This window comes from Monodelphis domestica, chromosome 1 (genome assembly GCF_027887165.1).
Source record: "Monodelphis domestica isolate mMonDom1 chromosome 1, mMonDom1.pri, whole genome shotgun sequence".
NCBI lineage: Eukaryota > Metazoa > Chordata > Mammalia > Didelphimorphia > Didelphidae > Monodelphis > Monodelphis domestica.
Window position 1 is genome coordinate 458,560,618 of NC_077227.1, and position 18,610 is coordinate 458,579,227.

General features: G+C 42.8%; 1 protein-coding gene across 4 annotated transcripts in view; it reads right to left on the reverse strand.

The window, feature by feature from the left end:
- COL27A1 (collagen type XXVII alpha 1 chain) overlaps positions 1-18,610 on the reverse strand; it is a 268,951-nt gene that overhangs the window by 199,144 nt on the left and 51,197 nt on the right. For all 4 annotated transcript variants that reach the window (XM_056812389.1, XM_056812391.1, XM_056812388.1 and 1 more), the window contains exon 6: positions 1,674-1,727. In XM_056812389.1, coding sequence (XP_056668367.1) covers positions 1,674-1,727 — 54 coding nt within the window. The remainder of the gene's footprint in view (positions 1-1,673; positions 1,728-18,610) is intronic.

Consider the following 18,610-nt stretch of genomic DNA (forward strand, 5'->3'; position numbering starts at 1 on the left):
GGAATCACCTTGACGGTCACCACACACCCCCATGTTGCCATTTGCTTTTGTTCTTCAGGCTCCTTTATTCTTTTAGGAAGGTCTTATCCTGTGTACCAGATACACCACACTTTTTCCTCTTACAGCGAGTGTCCTGGGAACCGATTTACTTCCCACATTCCTCACAGCATCTACAAGAGTCATTCAGGGCTTCAACAACAGTTCTCTCCTTAGCCTGGGAATTCTAGGTACCAGACTATGGTTTCTCTACCATTGGTTAAATTCTATACCTTATCATGACACCCAGTGTGGAAAAGAAGTGATCAGCTGCCTCCAATCCTCATGGAGTGCTTGGGGTTTGGATTTTAAACAAAAACTCCACTAGCTTGACATCCTGCTCCTGTTGGAAGAGTTTCTGGGTAGTATCCAGAGGGAAGCCAGACTAACTAACTGTAAAGTTCTTTCCCTTGTATGTGAGATGCTGAGGGATCTTGTTCTTGGCTATTTAGGAGGCGGGTTGGGTGGGGGGTGGATTTACAGGTTTCCGGTGCTTCTGGGTGATTACCACCCTCCAATTCCCTTGGTTTATTGGAGACTCTGTAGGGATGGATTAAGTCCTCTGGCACAAGTCGTTTCTATTTTATGACTTCAACATACAGAATCCCAGGCCTCCTGGCTTTCCAGCATCATAGAGCCCTTTATTATGTGATTTAAGTGATTGGACTCATGGCTGCCTTTCCCTACATAAAGGCAAACGACACACATCTCTAATAACGGATGAGAGTGGAGAGCCAGAGTATAGGGTGGGGTTCCCCACTGCAGCTGGGAACACAGTATTCCAGGGGGTACCTAGAGGAAAAGGGACCCAAGGACTCTTTGGCTTCCCTGACTTAAGTATCAGGGAAGCAGGGTGCAAAGGAAAAAGGAAGCCACCCAAAAAGTTATTCACTAAGGATCACAAAAAGGAGAAAATTGCTGGGAGCCGTGCCTAGAATACCTATCACTGAGATAATAGGAAATCACTAGGAAAGACCTTAGTGATCCCTTCTCACTGCTTAGTCCAACCTCTTGATTTTAAAGATGTAAAAATCCCAGGTGAGAGAGGTAAAGAAACACAGCTATAGATAAGTTCTGAGGCTAAGATTCAAACCCACGTCCTCCAGCACCAAATCCAATGCTTTTTTCTACTATACCACATGAACTAGACTTCCAGGATGTCTCCTACAAGGAAGACAACCGGCAAGGCCCTGGGTATTTAACAAAATGCAGGCCTGCTGCTTAGGCAAGGGTTGAGGAAGTCCTCCCACTGGGTTCTCTGTTCTCTGACAGTCTTACAAATGACTAGGCAACCCTACCACCTCCATGTGGTCTTGCTTTTCTGTACCAGCTTGCCCAGGAAGAATCTAGGAATAGAGTCTGTGTAATCAATATTTTCTTTCACTCCCTTAACATAAATCATCACTTACCCAAATTGAGAAGGTGAATCTATCTCACCAAGGAAACTAAGATGTTGTAAAGCTGAAGACCATTGCAGCATTTCCCAGTTTTCCTAACTGCTTGGGGGTCCCTAAGTTGGGGACACTGAGGTTCCTCCTAACTCTTGGGCACTGGTGGGATTTGGATCCTCTGAGTAAAATGGTAAAAACCTGAAGCCCTGTTGATGTCACTGAGCTCAAAGCCTCTGAGAAACCTACCTTTTCACCATCATAGGCCTTTCCAGGGGATAGTCCAGGATCTCCTTTTTGTCCCTACAACAACAGAAAAAAATCCAATTTGTGACCATGTTAGAAAACATTTTCTCACTGTGATTTTCCTTAAGATGTCCACTGCTCCCACAAGGTGAGGCTTCCTCCAGATGCCCACCCTCCCACATCCCTCTTCTCTTTGGAAGGACCTCGACTTGCCCCTGACTTCTGATTAGCCTCATATCTGTTGTCAGCCTAACGATCTAACCCACCGTCTGCTCTCAACCCACTTTTCCTTCACCTCAGTCCACAACTACTCATTCTTAGGACCTTCCACTGGCTTCATCTCCCTTGTTCATTCTCGGTCAGGTGTCCTGTGAGAGTTAGGAAACTCCTTTTGATCCTCCCCTTGAGTGACTCTCTGGCAGACATTGCCCCAGTCTATGTCACCTGATTGTCTTTCAATTTTTTGGCACCCAAGTGAATACTCCTTCAAACAGATTTATGCTCTATAAGGGCTGGCATAAACATATTACTAATATCTGACACTTCTACAGCAATTTAAATATGTACATTATTTTCCTCATAATAATCTCATGATCTTCAAAAGATTGCTCTAAAGCAAAAATGAGTAATATGGAAATAGGTATAAGTGATAACATTTATATAACCCAGTGGAATTGCTTGTCGGCTCTGGGAGAGGGGAGGGAAGAGGGGAGGAAAAGAAAGTGAATCATGTAACAATGGAAAAATATTTAAAAATTAAAATTATTACAGAACTAAGAAAAGAATAATAACAACCCCATGAAGTAATACAATTATACAGGCAGTTAGGTATCATAGTAGATCAGAGTGCCAGGCCTGGAGTTAGAAAGACTTCTCTTCCTAAGTTCAAATCCAGCCTTGGAAAATTAGTAGTCATGTGGTCCTGAGCAGTTCACTTAATTTGCCTCAGTTTCCTCATTTGTCAAGTGAGCTGAAGAAGGAAAATGTGAAACCACTCCAGTATCTTTGCCAAGAAAACTCCAAATGGGGTCACAGAATTGAACATGACTCAAAAATAACTCAACAATACAACTAAAAGAAACTCATTCTATGAATTAGGAAACTGAGGCTCAAGAGAAGTTATGTGACTACCTCAAAGTCGTATATTATGTTTCAGAGGTGGGATACAAACCCAAGGCTCCTGATCTCAAATCTAGAACTCATTCCTCCCTAACCCTCTTTTGTTCCCCCAAATTGCCTTGAATTTATTTTGCATATATAATACATAGTATGTACATTATAGTATATGCACATATACATTAACATATCTAAATAGATATCTAGATTTTTATATAGACACATATATGTATATATGTATGTAGATAGGTATAGATCTCAATGTATATAGAATGTGAGTACATGTGTGTGCATGTATGTCTATGTGTGTACTTCCTTCCCCCTATAGCAATGATAGTGAACCTTTTAGAAACAGAGTGCTGGGTCCCTCCCCCATCCCCACCCCCAACCAAGCACCTTGCCCCTCCTCACCACCACATGCTGGGTATGCTCTGCCCCACCCTTACCCCACACAGGGGAGGGAGAAAGCACTCCACTGGACTGCCAGGCAGAGAGGCAGGTCATGTGAGAAATGTCTTCAGTGCAGGCGAAAAGGGGAAGGGGAGCGAACTGAGCACTCTGCTCCCCTCCAGTTTTGCCACCTGTGAACTGCCCACCTTCCCCACTGTATGTTCCCATTGGGCTGCTGGGCAGAGGGGTGGAGGATGTGAAACAATGTCATCAGGCACATGGAGAGGAGGAGGGGAGCCATTCCACCTGAGTCCCTCTGCCTTGCTAGTAACTAACCTGGGGGGGGGGGTGGCATGGCTGCATGCCCTCAGAGAGCGCTCTTTGGCACTCATACCATAGGTTCACCATCATTGCCCTATAGTATTGGGCATTTTTGTCTTTGTATCACCAGAGCCTAGCTTGGTGCCTAGCACATAACAAGTGCTCAGTAAATGCTTGTTGATCAATTGCCTCTAAAATGATTTGTCAATAAACAGGGTCCAGATTCTAAGAAATCTGATGCTGTGTTGCACAGTCTGTGAAGCAAAGACATAGTTAAGAAGTAGACAGTCTCTGAGTGGGAAGGGAATACCTGTCCCCTTCTACAGACTGGCCAAACATATTCTGGGAATAATGAGCAGAAATATAAAATCAAACAGCCTCACTGGTTAGCTGAGCATCCCCAAAGAGGAAGATGTTCCAACAGTATATTAAACACATAGGAGAGCAGGGAGCCCAGAAAGGGAAAAGAACTAGATATGCCTTACATGGTTTGGGTAAGAGTCACTCCCTAATGACATCACTTTTGGTTGTATCCAGTTCATCTGAAGAGATCCTAGGGATGCAAAGTCTATAATTTATTGGGATACCCATTGCTACAAAAATTTTCTTATTAAAAATGTGTTTTCTGATAACAAGCCTAATCACTATCCCTCTAGTATTATCCACTGGGCCTTAGCCTCACCCATTTTGATTTTTAGTATTCTTCCCCCTCCTGGGTGAAAATTTACATGCAAATCATTTGGAATTATGCAAAGAAAGTAACTATACTAAACCAAGCATCATATGCAATGGGGATATACTAGAGCCTTTTCCAGTAAAGTCAGTAGTAAAGCAAAGATATTCACTCTCTTTACTATTTTTTCTGTAGTTCTGGAAATGCTGGCAATAACAAGACAAGAGAAAGAAACTAAAGGCATAAAAATAGGTAAAAAGGAGATAAAACTATCCCTCATTGCTGATGATATGAAAATTCTAGTGAGTTGAGACAATAGCTTTAGCAAAGTTGTAGGCTACAAAACAAACTGTCAAAAATCAACTGAATTTTTCTTTTTAAAAAGCCCTTACCTTCCATCTTAGAATGAATATCATACATTGGTTCCAAGGCAGAAGAGCAAGCAGCAAGGGCTAGGCAATGGGGGTTAAGTGATTTGCCCAGTGTCACATAGCTAGGAAGTATCTGAGACCAAATTTGAACTCAGGACTCTCTAGGTCTTGCTCTCAATACACTGAGCCACTTAGCTGCCCCCAAATCAACTGCATTTCTATATAATAACAAAATCCAAGAGGTAATAATAGAAAGGGAAATCCCATTATAAGCAACTACAAAATGCACAAAATATCTGGAGATCAATCTACCAAAGAACACAAAGACATGTTCCTTAAAGAAATAAAAAACAAATTTAGAAAGAAATATATTCCTGGAGGAATATTCAGTTTAGCTGGTCATGCCAATATAATAAAAATGGCAATACTACCAAAGTTAACTAATAATTTTAATGTTATAACAATTATCAAAAGGATACTTTATAGAACTTCATAAAAATAATAAAACCTATTTGGAAAAAATGAAAGATCTAGAAAATCAAAGGAAATGAAAGGAAAAGGTAAGAACAAAAGGATAATAGCACATACTAATCTCAAATCATAAAGCTTCAGTTATAAAAAAATCTTTTTTTATTGGTTTAAAAATGGAAAAATCAATGGAACAAACTAGATGAGAGATAATAAAAAATAATGGAACTAAATGACGTACCATTTAATAATCCAAAAACCACAATTTACTGAGGAAAGAAATAACTCCCTATCTGAGGACAATTGCTGGAAAAACTGGAAAGCATTCTAGCAGAAATCACTTAAATCAACACCTTGCCCCATAGTTCATAATATAGTCTCAATAGATACATGACTTTAATATTAAAGACCATACTATTAAAAATTAGGAAAGAAATAATTATATACTCTACTATGGAGAAGATCAATCAGCTCATTAGTAAATGTTTATTAAGTAATTACTATGTACCAGGCACTATGCTAAGCACTGGGGATACAAAAGAGACAAAATGACTGTCCCTGACTTCAAGGAGCTTACAATATAATGAGGGAGACACCATGCAAATAAATATATACAAAACAAATTGCATACAAGATAAATAGGAAATCATTAATAAAGGTAAGGCACTAGAATTAAATGGGGAAGGTAAAGATTTTCTGTAAAACATGGGATTTTAGCTTGCACTTAAAGGAAGCCAGGAAAGGTGGGAGCCAGGAAGCAGAGATGAGGAGGGAGAGCATTCCAAGCATGCAAGACAACCAAAGAGAATGCCCAGAACTAAGAGTTGGGTATCTTGTTTCTGAAATAGCCAGGAGGTCAGTGTCACAGGACTGAAGAGTATATGTTAGGGAGTGAGGTGTAAGAAGACTGGAAAGGTAGGAAGAACTAGGTTATAAAGGGTTTTGAATGCTAAAAAGAACATTTGGTAACTGATCCAGGAGGCAAAAGGAATCCACTGGAGTTTAATGAGTGAGGGATAGGAGGCTGGAGGTGTGTGTAACATGATCAAACCTGTACTTTAGGACAATTACTTTTGTGACTGAATGGATGATGAATTGGAGAGGGAAAAGACTTGAGGTAGGCAGACCCACTAGCAGACTAGTGAGATAATCCAGGCATGAGGTGATGGAAATGTCAGAGAAGAGAAGGGGGATATTAGAGAGATAATGCAAAGTTGAAATTTAAAGACCTGGGTGACAGCTTTGGATATGGGGAGTGAGAGATAGTGAGGAATCCAGGATGACTCTTAGGTTGGGAACCCAAGGGACTAGGAGGAGCATGGTGCCTTCTAGGTGGAGGGGGTTGGGATAATTTATGGGGAAAGATGATGAGTTCTGTTTTTGAAATATTGAATTTGATGTCTCCTGGACATTCAATTCAAGAAGTCTGAAAGGCAGTTGGAGATGCAAGACTGAAGTTCAGCAAAGAGATTAGGGCCCCTGTTTGGGCTCCAATACTTTGAGAGCTGAGCCAGTGGTCTCTCAGAGGGTGAGGGTCCTCTGCCTAAGTGTGATAGTCCAGTTGAATAATGGAGTGAGAGACACTGTATGCTCAATCCCATGTGCATAAGCATCACAGTGTTCTGCCATGACATGGAGGTTCATTTATTATATAGGCTTAGTGAATACATACTTCTTTGGCACACAATCAATTTTCTACAAATGTTTCCATAGAACTTAACAACAGACATGAAGCCTAAGGAGATAGTCAATGAAACATTGTTGCTAGAGAGGAAGGACATAAATAGGGTGATCTGGAGGTTAGTTCTCCCTGATCTAAGGAGAATCATTGTTACTGTTGGTCAGTTTTCACAATCAATCACAATTACTTATGAGATGGATAACAAAACATTTTGTATCTAAGTACAGGGTTAGAAGGTAACTTGAGATAGACCAGATTTGGGGTTTTCCTCAATTTACAAATTCTATCTATTTTTCTTGTGTTACTTTAAAGCACCTGGCAATGCCGCCTGGTTTCTGTCTGCATTGGAGTGTGTCTTGAAAGTGATTGATGTTCTTGGCTTGTCTGGCTTGTAATGGGAGTGAATGTAACTCTGTGGAGAGGGAAAGGAGGGGGATAATGGGTAATGATCTTTAGGTTTTAATTCTGTGAATGTAATCTTTTAAGGTAATAATCTGGGAGGATTAAGGTGGGATATATATTTATTCTATAAATCTTTGCTCATATTATTTCTTCTGTATTGGAGAGAGAACAATAATTGTCCATTAGTGAGGGAAGTTAAAGAGAGAGAAGTCACAGAGAAAGATCAGTGGGGGGGGGACTCATTTTCTGGTGGCTGCCTTGCAGCCCCCATTTCCCAAACTGTGACTTTGTCAATCAGTGGGGGTTTGATGGCTCCCAGAAGCAAGGTTCTCAGCTGAGGCTGGAGGAAAGGGAGAGCTAAGTGAGATCTAAGGATGAAATTGTCTACACAAGTCTTTGTGGAAAGTGGGATGATGAATTGTTAAGGGAGGTATAGAAGGAGTACCTAGTAGCAGTGAGAGTCCAGTTGAGGTTATATAACAAAGTTATAGTAGATTCTGTCAGAACAGTTCTATGATTTTCTCCACCTTTGTTCTATAGCATGGTGTAAATGGTGGGAATGATCCAAAGCTGAGGCTTGACAAGGTATAATTGGTCGAATGATAGGAGAACTATATAGTCAAGAAAAGGAGACAATATAGGGTTGAATTGGTTCACCAAAGGATCAGGATGGGGAAAAGGGAGACAGTGGTTATTGTGGGAGAGCTGTCCTGGGAGAGAACTGAGGTATCAAGGGTAGATGTATTCTTAACAAAACAAGGGATAAAAATAATTACAAACAACAAAATATGTAACTGATTTGATTACATTAAACTGAAAAGCCTCTGCACGAAAAAGGATTTGGTTGAATGGGAAAAATCTTTGTTTCAAATTGCTCTGATAAAAAATTCGGTATATAAGATATGTAAACAATTAACATATACAATATTACATATGCTGTGTCTATATTTGTTTGACCCAAAGCCATTCCCCAATAGATATGTCACCAAAGAGTGTGAATCATTCTCAAAAGGAAAACTATAAATCATTAACAACCTTATGTAAGTATGCTTCAAATCAGTAATAACAAAAGAAATGCAAATCAAAAGAATCTTGAAGTTACAACTCATATCCTGCAAATTGGCAAAGATTACAAAAGATGGAAATAGTCATTGTTGGGGAAATTATGGGAATATAAGCACACTGATGCATTTTTGGTGAAGCTAAGAACAAAAATGACCATTTAAAAAAACAATTTGGAACTATGTAAAGAAGGTGACTAAAATATCCATATATTTGGGTCAACCAGAGATTCCATTTATACCCCAAGGGCTGATACCTCAAGGACAACATTGATAAGAGGAAAGTCCCCATATATATCAAACTATTTGTAGTTCCATTTGGGGGGGGGTAGCAAAGAACTGGAAGCAAGGTAGCTGCCTATTAATTGGGAAATAGCTAAACAAACTATGGCACCTGAATATTACTTTGCTGTAAGAAATTATACTGATATATCCAGAGAAGCATGGAAAGACCCATATAAACTGATACAGAGTGAAGTAAACAGATAGAAAAAAACAGTGACTACAACATAAATGGAAAAAACAACCACATTTTAAAAATCAGAAGTGTGGCAAAATTATAAAGATCAAAATGACTTGAAAGAAGACATATGAGAAGACACTCCCACCACTCCCCTTTGGAGAGGGTTGGAGGTCTACAAGGTTGCAGCTTGGATATGTTTCCAGATTTTTTTCTATGTATTGATAAGTTATGTTAATTTTTCTTCTTTTTTATTGTTTGCTTTTTAATACAATACAAATATACTATTTGTTATATTGTATAGATCTCTGGGAGAGGAAAAGGGAAAGATATGGAGGGGGCGACTATGGTAATGTTAAAGAAAAATGACATCAGCAAAATTTTATTTTTTTAAGTGACTAAATCTATCCAAAGATGCTTATATCCTAGGGTTATACCTTAAGGAGGTCACTAATAAAAAGAAAAGCTCCACAGCCATCAAAATATTTGCAGAAGCACTTTCTGTAGAAGCAAAGAATTAGAAACAAAGCAGATGGCCATAACTTTGGGAATGAGCTAACAAGCAGTGGTAGATGAATCTAATGGAACATTACTATCCTCTAAGAAACAATTAATATGATGAATACAAAAAGCATGGGAAGATTTAAACCAACTGATGCAAAATGAAGTAATAAGCAAAACTGGGGAGAGGGGAGAAATATCCTACATCCACCAAAATATTTTTTGTCTTATTGTTCTAGCAACTAAATGATGCAGAGTGGAGTGAGCAGAGTCAGAAAAAACAACATACACAATAAACACAATGATATTAGTGGAAAGAACAACAAAACAATTGAAAATGAATGCTGTGGAATCCTAATGATCAAGCCCCAAAGAAGATACTCAAGAAAGTAAGATTCCAGCTTTTATTGCAGAGGTGGAAATTAGGGATGCGGAATAAGACATGGATTATTCTACTTCTTGGACACAAGCCACTTGGGGGGAAGGGACTGTTTTTTCTCTTTTTTATATCTCCAGTGTCTGGCACATAGTCAGTACTTAAAAAATACTTACTGACTGGCTGACTACTGAACTGATTCCCCACCCTCTCCCACCTCTATCGTTTTGTTCATTGTCATAAGGGATGGCTCTCTTGGGAATGGCAGTTGGGAATACAATGAGAAATTCACATGGTGTAAAAAACAAATGATATCAATAAAAATTAATTTTTTAAAAAGTCATGTCCAGCATTCTTTACTTTATCTCAAGCCAAAAATATTAGTTTATCTTCCACCTTCTGAGTTCAACCACTCCAATGTCTCATCTAGGCAGTACAGTGGATAAAATGCTAGTTTCATTCAGAAGATCTGAGTTCAAATCCTACCTTAGATATTAACTTAATTATATGACCCTGGGCAAGTCATCTAACCTCCACTAGTTTCATTTTTCTCATTTGTAAAATGGAGATAATGATATTATCTACCCCACATAGTTATTGTGAGGATATAATGAGAAAACACCTATAAAGTGCTTTTAAAATATTGAGATGCTATATAAATGTTACTATCATTTACTCAAAGAAAATTAGAGAATGCCAAAGCTTGAAAAAAGAATCTGGGCCGATCTTTTCATGTTATAGATAAGGAAACTGAGGGACAGCAATCAGAAGGGACTTGAATGAGATCACACAACAGAACCTGGATTAGAACCCAGATGTCCTAACAGTTCCCTGTGCTCAGTCTTCCCTCCAGATGGCCTTTATGTTTCTAGTAATGAGATGTCCAGAGAGGAATGCAGGATGCCAGATGTTCTTCCCAAAGTGCCCTCGGAGGAAGAAAAAGTACCTCTCCATCCTTTTCTACCCCTCTTCCCCCCCCCCCCCGACTGATTACTCCCTTCTTCCCCCACCCCAACACCCAGAGCTTCACCTTCCTTTGGATATAGCTGGATCAGGTTACAGGCTCAAACCTCACAGCCCAGACCCTATTAACTCCCAGGCCCTTTACGCTGATTCATTCCAGGTTACTTGTTTCTGCTGAACCTTGGCATTTTGAATCCTTCTGCATAGCTACCTTAAACTGCATTCCACCCCTGAAGTCTGCTCCTGTTGGCTGTTTCCACCTACATACAGTTCCAATGCCTTTTATGTTCAGATCTCCGAACTTGCCCCTGTGCCACTGAAGATTTATTGATGGCCAAAAAAGGACGCCAGGTCCTCCCACACACACATCCTCCTCTTGCCAGCTAAGGGAAGATTTTCTAGACCACTAGATCACCCTTGTCCCAAGAGAGCACTCCAAGGAACCAACCAGGGTGTTCCATAGGTATATTCAGGGAAAGAAAACAAGAGCAGGATATGGGAAAGAGAAGAGAGAACAAGTCAAGAGGAAGCATAGCGAAGAATGGGGAGCACTGGAGCAAAGGCTCCCAGTAGTCCCGGGAGCACCGGAGCAAAGGCTCCCGGTCGTCTTCTGATAGGCACAGAGTAGCAGAAAAAGCACTAGGCTTAGCGTCAGAAGACCCAAGTTCAAGGTGGAGCCAAGTGAACTTGGACGAGTCATTTGGACTCTCCACATCTTGTTAAATAAGAATAAGAAAAATCCTGGCTCTGTTCTTTACTTTATATGACCTTAGGCGAATGACTTTGGTTTGGTTTTTTTATGGGCAAGAAAAGATCTATATCTTCCAGCTCTAAAATCTCTGATTACCATTGCTAACAAGGAATCATGCAGCATTTTAAGAACATGTTCTGTTCCTCCAAAATCCCTCCCCCAGATGCCTCTTGAAGTTCTATCGTTAGAGATTCATTTCACCCTCTCCTGTGACTGCACCTGGGAAAGAGACACCGCATTGTCTTATCCATCAGGTGCAATTCAGTGGGAGTATATTCAGAGCTTTTCCCAAGATGGAACAACTAGCAAATGAGCACAAAGGCCCTACGTGCCCAGGAGTGGGGACAAGGGCACCACAGGGGAGGGAAAGCTGCAGGGAGGAGAAGTTGGTATGCTGAGAGGCATTGTGGCCGCAGGAGTGCTGAGCAACCGCTGTGCCCAGACTTGACCCTTTCCCTTATAACCCTCTGAGCCTGGAATCCCTTAAGGCCTGGTATTACCAAGACCTTTCTGCTGCCACCAGCATGTGGCCATCGTTAATGAACTTTGGCCATCCTCAGCATCATCAAAGAGTGCTCAGCCAAGCTCAGTTAAGGGGCTGTTTGGTTAAAAGGCCTTTCTGGCTCTGAGGTAACAGGGCAGATCTCAGAGGGAATGCCACTTCCCAAGTCAGGCAGTAGAACCTTCTTGAGTCCTACCCGTTCCTGTCCCATCCCCCTCCTCCCCAAGCCTGGCCCATCCTCCCTCCTCCCTCATTTATCCCTCTAGCCCAGCCCTCCAGCCTAATTTCTCCATTCTCTCCAGATTTCTCCAGCAGGGGAACGTGTTCTTGGCGGCTAGCGGCATAGAACGCCACTGATTCATTACAGATGTATCGGAGCAAATTGTGAATGAAGGCCGGCAAGAACTGCCAAATAGTAAGTGAAGTCATGCAGCTAATCTTCCTATGCACACAGCCCTTATCAGCCGGGTTCTGCTCCGAGGGCATCCTCTTTCTGGATTCTCTAGGGGGTCTGCCCAGGGAACTGGATGGTTCCATACCTCCCCACCCCAAATGTAGTTCTTTCAACCATCCCTGGGCATAGCATCCCAATCCAGCCAAAGTCAAGATCAGAGGTGTATCCAGGAATCCAGGGCCCTGGGTATCTGACTCTTCTAAATCTTTGCCATCTAGTTCCCTGCCTGATGCTCAAGTTTTCCATCTCCACTATTAACAGTGCCAAACCACAATCCCCAGTGAAACATGGAAAATCCCCCTCCTCCCCTAGTATGGACCAGGAAATTGGGTTGCATTTTGGGAAAAAGTCTAATATTTTAGCCATGGAAGCCAGCCATGGAGAAAGACAACTCTTCCAGGACCCTTTACTGAGATGTAGCAAGAAAACTCCCCAGGCTTGAAATAATTTTGTTCGCTAGGAGATCGGAAAAGCAGCAATAATGCCAGGTAGTACTTTCCATGATCAGAAACTTGGGCCTGGGTCAGCCCATCGTCAGTCCAAGATTAAAGGGCTCTCTCTGTGTGGGTACATGAAGCTGTCTGATTCACATCTTGCTCCAAATGGCTAAATTCAGCCTGGGAGTCAGTTACCCAATGTGACGACAGTACAAAGTAGAAACCTGGGTTCTACAGTTCTCTGATATTTCACAAAGGGGATAAATGGGAAAGAAATTGGAAGAAAAGGGCTATAGACACAATTCTGAGGTGAGAAACAAAATGCAATGACACTAAATAGATTAATCTCTAAGCAGGCAAAGGGGATATTGAGTCACAGAATTTCAGAGCCAAAAAGAACTTCAGAATGGAAAGGGTTAGAGCTAAAGAATGTAACTTAGGCATCCATTAGTTTGACCTCTTTATTTTTCAGAGGGAGAAACTGAGGCTTAGAGAGGTCTAGTAATTTTTTCTTTCTGTAAACTCCTTGAGAGCAGAGACCTTGTCTTATCTAACTCTATCAGTCATATCACCAAGCACAACATTATACTTAATGAATATCTATCTCTTCTATTATTTTCCATCCTCTTGCACCTTAGCAAAAGTGTTGCCCTTTTTCCTCTATCTGGATCAAGTAATGTGGATCTAAATCCATTTGGGTGGTAGTCTTCCCAACTATCACTTCAGTTTGGTTATGAATATAGCCATTTATATGAAAAAAAAAGTCAATATGGCTACCAGACTAAAATGGCAGTATCTACATGGAATGCCCATGGAAGATAAGATCAGAGCCAGACTACAAGGGGCAACTAGGTGACTTAGTGGATTCAGATCCACTTAGGCATAAGACCCTGGGTTCAAATCTGATCTCAGACAGTTAGGAGAGCTGTGTGACCCTGGGAAGTCACTTGACCCCAATTGCTTAGCCCTTACCATTCTTCTGCCTTGGAACCAATATGCAGTACTGATTCTAAGATTGGAAGATAAGGTTGTTGTTGTTGTTTTTAAAAAACGAGGTTGCAGAAGTTCTTAAAGCAAATCCACATGATCCTCTCAGAACCTAGAACCTGGGTCTAAAATTGGCCATCTCTGCAAATATCCAGAGGGATGCCAGAATCTCAGTGCTCCCTCCCCCCAAAAAAGTAGGAAACAGACGAAAATAGCTCCCCAAAACAATAGTCTTTTTCTATAGCGAGCCTCTGCTGGAGCAAGACTAAACCAACTGAGCTAAGAAGATAAGTGACCCTAGTGATTCATATTTAGAGAGTATTTTATAGAATTACAAAGCACCCTCCTCACAACAGCCATGTAGAGATGGCATTACAGACATTGTTATCTCCATTTCACAGATAAATAAACTGAGGCTTAGGGAGGTTAAATAATTGCATTGGATTGGAGTGAGGGTTGGACCCAATGGGAGGATGCATGAAGATGGCCCTGCAGGGAATTCAGCCTCCCTGAATTAGTTAGAATTAGAAGGAACCTCAGCAATAATCTAGTCTAACTCTACCCTACACATACACCGTATTTTACAGAGAAGGAAACCAAGGCCTCATGAAGGAATGTTAAATTACCCTTGGTCACACCAGATTTGAAATGTTGGTACTCTACATTTAAAACTGGGTGTCTTTCCACTACCTCCTTGCCTCCCTAACCATGTTTCCCCCATCGGGATGAGAGCTTCCTGAAAGAAAGGGCTCCATCTACCATAAGACTAGGCACCCACCCACTCCAGGAGCAGGGATCATGCCTTTTCTATCAGAACTGTGCTTCCCCAAAGCTGTGGCCGTGTCTCCTCCCTTAGTCCAAGTGCATGCATGGTGGGCTGAGACTTCCCATCAAAATCCGGGTCCATCCCCTTCCTTATCACGTCCTCCAAGCTCTTTGTCCCAAGCCCTGTCCCCTTGCTGGAAGGCTCCCATTCATCACCCCACAGTGACGACACAATCATGGACATCTGTCGGATGGCAGCAGTGCTGGTGCTCACCCCAGGGCCAGATATGTGGCTGCAGCTAAGTTCTACCAGGAGTTTGGGGACTGGAAGAGGTAGCCCCCCCCCCCCCAGTCCCGAAGGTTCAGTTAAGCTCATCAGTCCATCAGCTGAGCTTTTTCTCCTGATCCAGGGTGACTTTTTAACCTTTTAACCTTCCTCCCTCCAAGCTAGAGGCCAGCAGCAGCTATAGGAGCAAAGGGCAAATTGTCACAACTTGTGAGCCCTTAAGCCAGAATGTAAGCTTCTTAATCTGGAGTCAAGGTTTTAAAAAATCCATTGCGTTTGGAGACAAAAGACTTGGATCTGAGTCCCAGTTATACCACTGGCTAAGCCAAAATTCTGGCCCTGCTTGGGTGAATGCAGATTGGGTGGGACTTTGGGTCATTTAATTAACCCTTCTGAAATCCCCAACTGTAAAATGGGAATAATAACATTTCCCAACCTGTCAGACAGGGCCATGACGACGAATCCATGAAATAACGCATGCAGCCTGCTTAGTAAACTGTGACGTGCCATATAAATGTGAGCTCTGGTGATTAAGGCTAAGTTCATTGGCTGACCCCAGCAGGAGAGCAACCCAGCTCCCTTTGGCTTGAGAGACTTCCCAGTGGGAGAAACACCTCCTACGCTTTTGTTCCCAGAATCCGCACCCTTATCTATTAAAAATTATAAAGGATTGAAGTCTTCTTGCCTGGCAGTCCAAAGTACACAGGCACAGGACTGTAAGCCGGGCCATTTGGACTCACTTTCCGTTATTAGCAGCAATTCCCCAGCTGGTCCCCACCCACTCCTATCCCGCCTCTCCCACCTCCCCAGCCAGCCACTTTCCAACATTGATTGCTGAGCGGCTGCCCAGCCCTAGTCTTGCCTTGGCTTCCCCAAAGCCACATAGGCTGGTGGGGTGAGGCAAAGCAGGCCTGCACGCCAGTGTCGGTGGGTCAGGGGCCCAAGTGAGTGGCATTATTTGATGAGAAGTGCACAGCTGGGTGGGGGAGGAGGAAGCAGGGGAGGAGGGTGTAGCAATGGGGGAAAACTGGCCCAGGAAACAAGCTTTGCAAAGCAAAAGCTACAGGACACTCCTTAAGAAGAAAACTCTCCATTTCCTAGCATGGCATAATAGTAAAAAAAACCCTGGATCTCAAGCCAGAGGACTTGGGCTCAAACCCAGCTTGCAAGAACCTCAGGCAAGTCAGTTCCCTCTTCTAGGCTTCCACTTGTTCATTTATCAAGTGAGGTGATAGGAAGAAATGATCTCCAGTGTCGCTTCACGCTCTCAGGCTTGGGATGTTCTCATCAGAAGTGACACACATCCTATCACCCATCCTCTTGCCTCTAAGCATTCCTTCCTGATCAATACCATGTTTCTCTCTAAGTACGTATAAAACATGCCATTTCACTCTCCCACCTACCCCCCAAAATGGCCTGAACTTAATAGTCAGCCTTCAGAATGGAAGAATACAAGGGTAGGGAGGTAAGATACTAAGTGAGGAGAGACATAAGGGAAAGGATGCTGCAGCAGACCTGGGGTCTAGTGCCAGCCTCTCCATTTCCTAACTGAAGAATCTTGGCTTTAGTTGCTTTCTCTTACTGTTGCTTACCTCTTCTATACAATGAGAAAGACTTCATGATTTCTCAAGGTCCCTTCCAGCTCTCATATTCATGAGACTGTACCATGGGGGCAGTGGAGTGGCTCAGTGGATGGAGAGCCAGGCCCAGAGATGGGAAGCCTTGGGTTCAAATCTAATCTCAGACACTTACTAGCTGTGTGACCCTGGACAAGTCACTTAACCCCATTGCTTAGCACCTTAGCACTCTTCCACCTTGGAACCAATACCCACTATTGATTCTAAGACAGAACATAAGGGGTTGAAAAAATAAAGACTACCACACCTGTCGTGACCCTTGGGATGGGCACCAGAATAAGACAGAGAATATCAGACCTTTGAAACCATCTAGTCCTCCCCCGCATTTTACAGATGAGGAAACTGAGGGGAACAGCCAAGGTAATGTAGGTAATAAGGAAGAGTTAGAATTTGAACCCAGGTTCTTTGATTCCAAATCCACTGTTCTTTTTAACATTGATTCTTGATGGATATGACCATAGTAATTACGATTTGAACTGGTCCTCTGACTCCAAATGCAGTGCCCTTTCCACTACACTAAGCCAGTCCCAGATACTATCAGAATTGAATCGAAGACAAAACATTCTTTTTTTCCCTCCTAAGTATGGCACAGTTTTATCTCACTCTAAAATGTGGCCAGGAAACTTGGACTCAAGGAAACACAAAAGCAAAAAGCAGACCTTTTAGCAAAGACTCCAGTTGGTCACCTGCCCATCGAAAGGAGAAAGATCTCTGAAGCCCCTTTCTACAGAACAGACAGGAAGAGGAGATCTCCAAATGAGTCAGTTTGGTCTTTCTGAACTTCCATCAGCAATCTGGAAGCAACATAACCAAAGGGATGGGGAAAAAGGGAGAAGGAAGGAGGAAAGAATAGGGAGGAGAGAGGCAGGGCAAGAAAGAGAAGGAACAGAGGGAGGGGAGAAGAAGAGAAAGAGGAGCGACAGAGAAAGTGAAAGAAGACAAATAGAGACAGAGAAAGGTGAGTGGGGGGAGAGAGACAGAGACAGAGACAGGAAGACAGAAAGGGGGGAGACAGACAGACAGACAGAGACAGAGAGGGGAGGAGAGAGAGATACAAAGAGACAGAGAGAGGTGAGTGGGGGAGAGAGAGAGACAGGGAGACAGAAAGGGGGGAGAGAGGGGTAGACAGACAGTCAAGGAGACAGACAGACAGAGACAGAGAGGGGAAGAGAGAGAGACAGAAAGAAACAGAGAGAGAGAGAGAGAGAGAGAGAGAGAGAGAGAGAGAGAGAGAGAGAGAGAGAGAGAGAGAGAGAGAGAGATGGGGGAGGGAGAGAGAGAAAAAGAGAGAGACAGAGACATAAAGAGAGACAAAGAAAGAGAGACAGAGACACACACAGAGAGACAGAGAGACAGGGGGAGGGAGAGAGAGAGAGAGAAAAACAAAAAAAGAGAGCAACAGAGACATAGAGAGCGACAAAGAGAAAGAGACAGAGACACAGAGAGAGAGAGAGAGAGAGTCAGCAAGACAGAGAAAGAGAAAGAGACAGAGACAGAGAGAAACACTAACCCCGGTATCTGTCTGTGTGCATACCTGTGTGTTTCTAATTCTGAAACACCAGAAACAACTAGGTTTGCCCTCCAAGTCATCTGGAAAGCAGTGATGAGGCAACACTGGGCCACACTAGGATGTAATGTTCACAAGGAGAACCTTCCTCTGTGCCTTTCCAATTCAAAACAGATGCCCCAGCTCAGAGAAACTGATTTCTTTTCAAGCTGGAAAGGGCATCAGTCCAGTTCCCAAGGTGGCAATACCACTTTGAGCTTCCCTGGATGCTGTAACGGGTCCAGTGCCCAAACTAAGCTATCTTTCTCCTCTAGCCCCTAGGAAATGCTCAGCTGCCACTAGCTGCCAGACTCACCCCCACCCCAGTCCTAGCAGGTGCTGCACGGCACTGAGGGCATCTGATATTTGCTTCAGAAGGCAGCAGCTTGTACCTCCTGACTCCGCGCTGCCTCAGAGCAGGAGGAGTTAATGGACAGGCCAGGATCTGTGATAAATATTCCTAATTGATGCATCCAGCTAGAATGCTGGCTCCCAGTGCAGACAGTAGCCCCCCACCCACGGGCAATCAGGAAGCTGCCTCTCATTAGGGGCTACATATTCAGGTCACTGAACCCCCCATTAGACAGGGAGAGCCCTGGGCACAGAGATTGTTTTTTGCCCTTCTTTTTAGCTGCAGGGCTTAGCATAATACCTGGCATAGAGTAAGAGATTACTAAATGTTTCCTGACTGACCCCAAAGTTCAGACCACCACTGGTTCACCAACCCCTCAGGGGCGGTCACATTACTGATGAAGAACAGTACATTGCCCCAGATGGAAGTCATTTTAACCA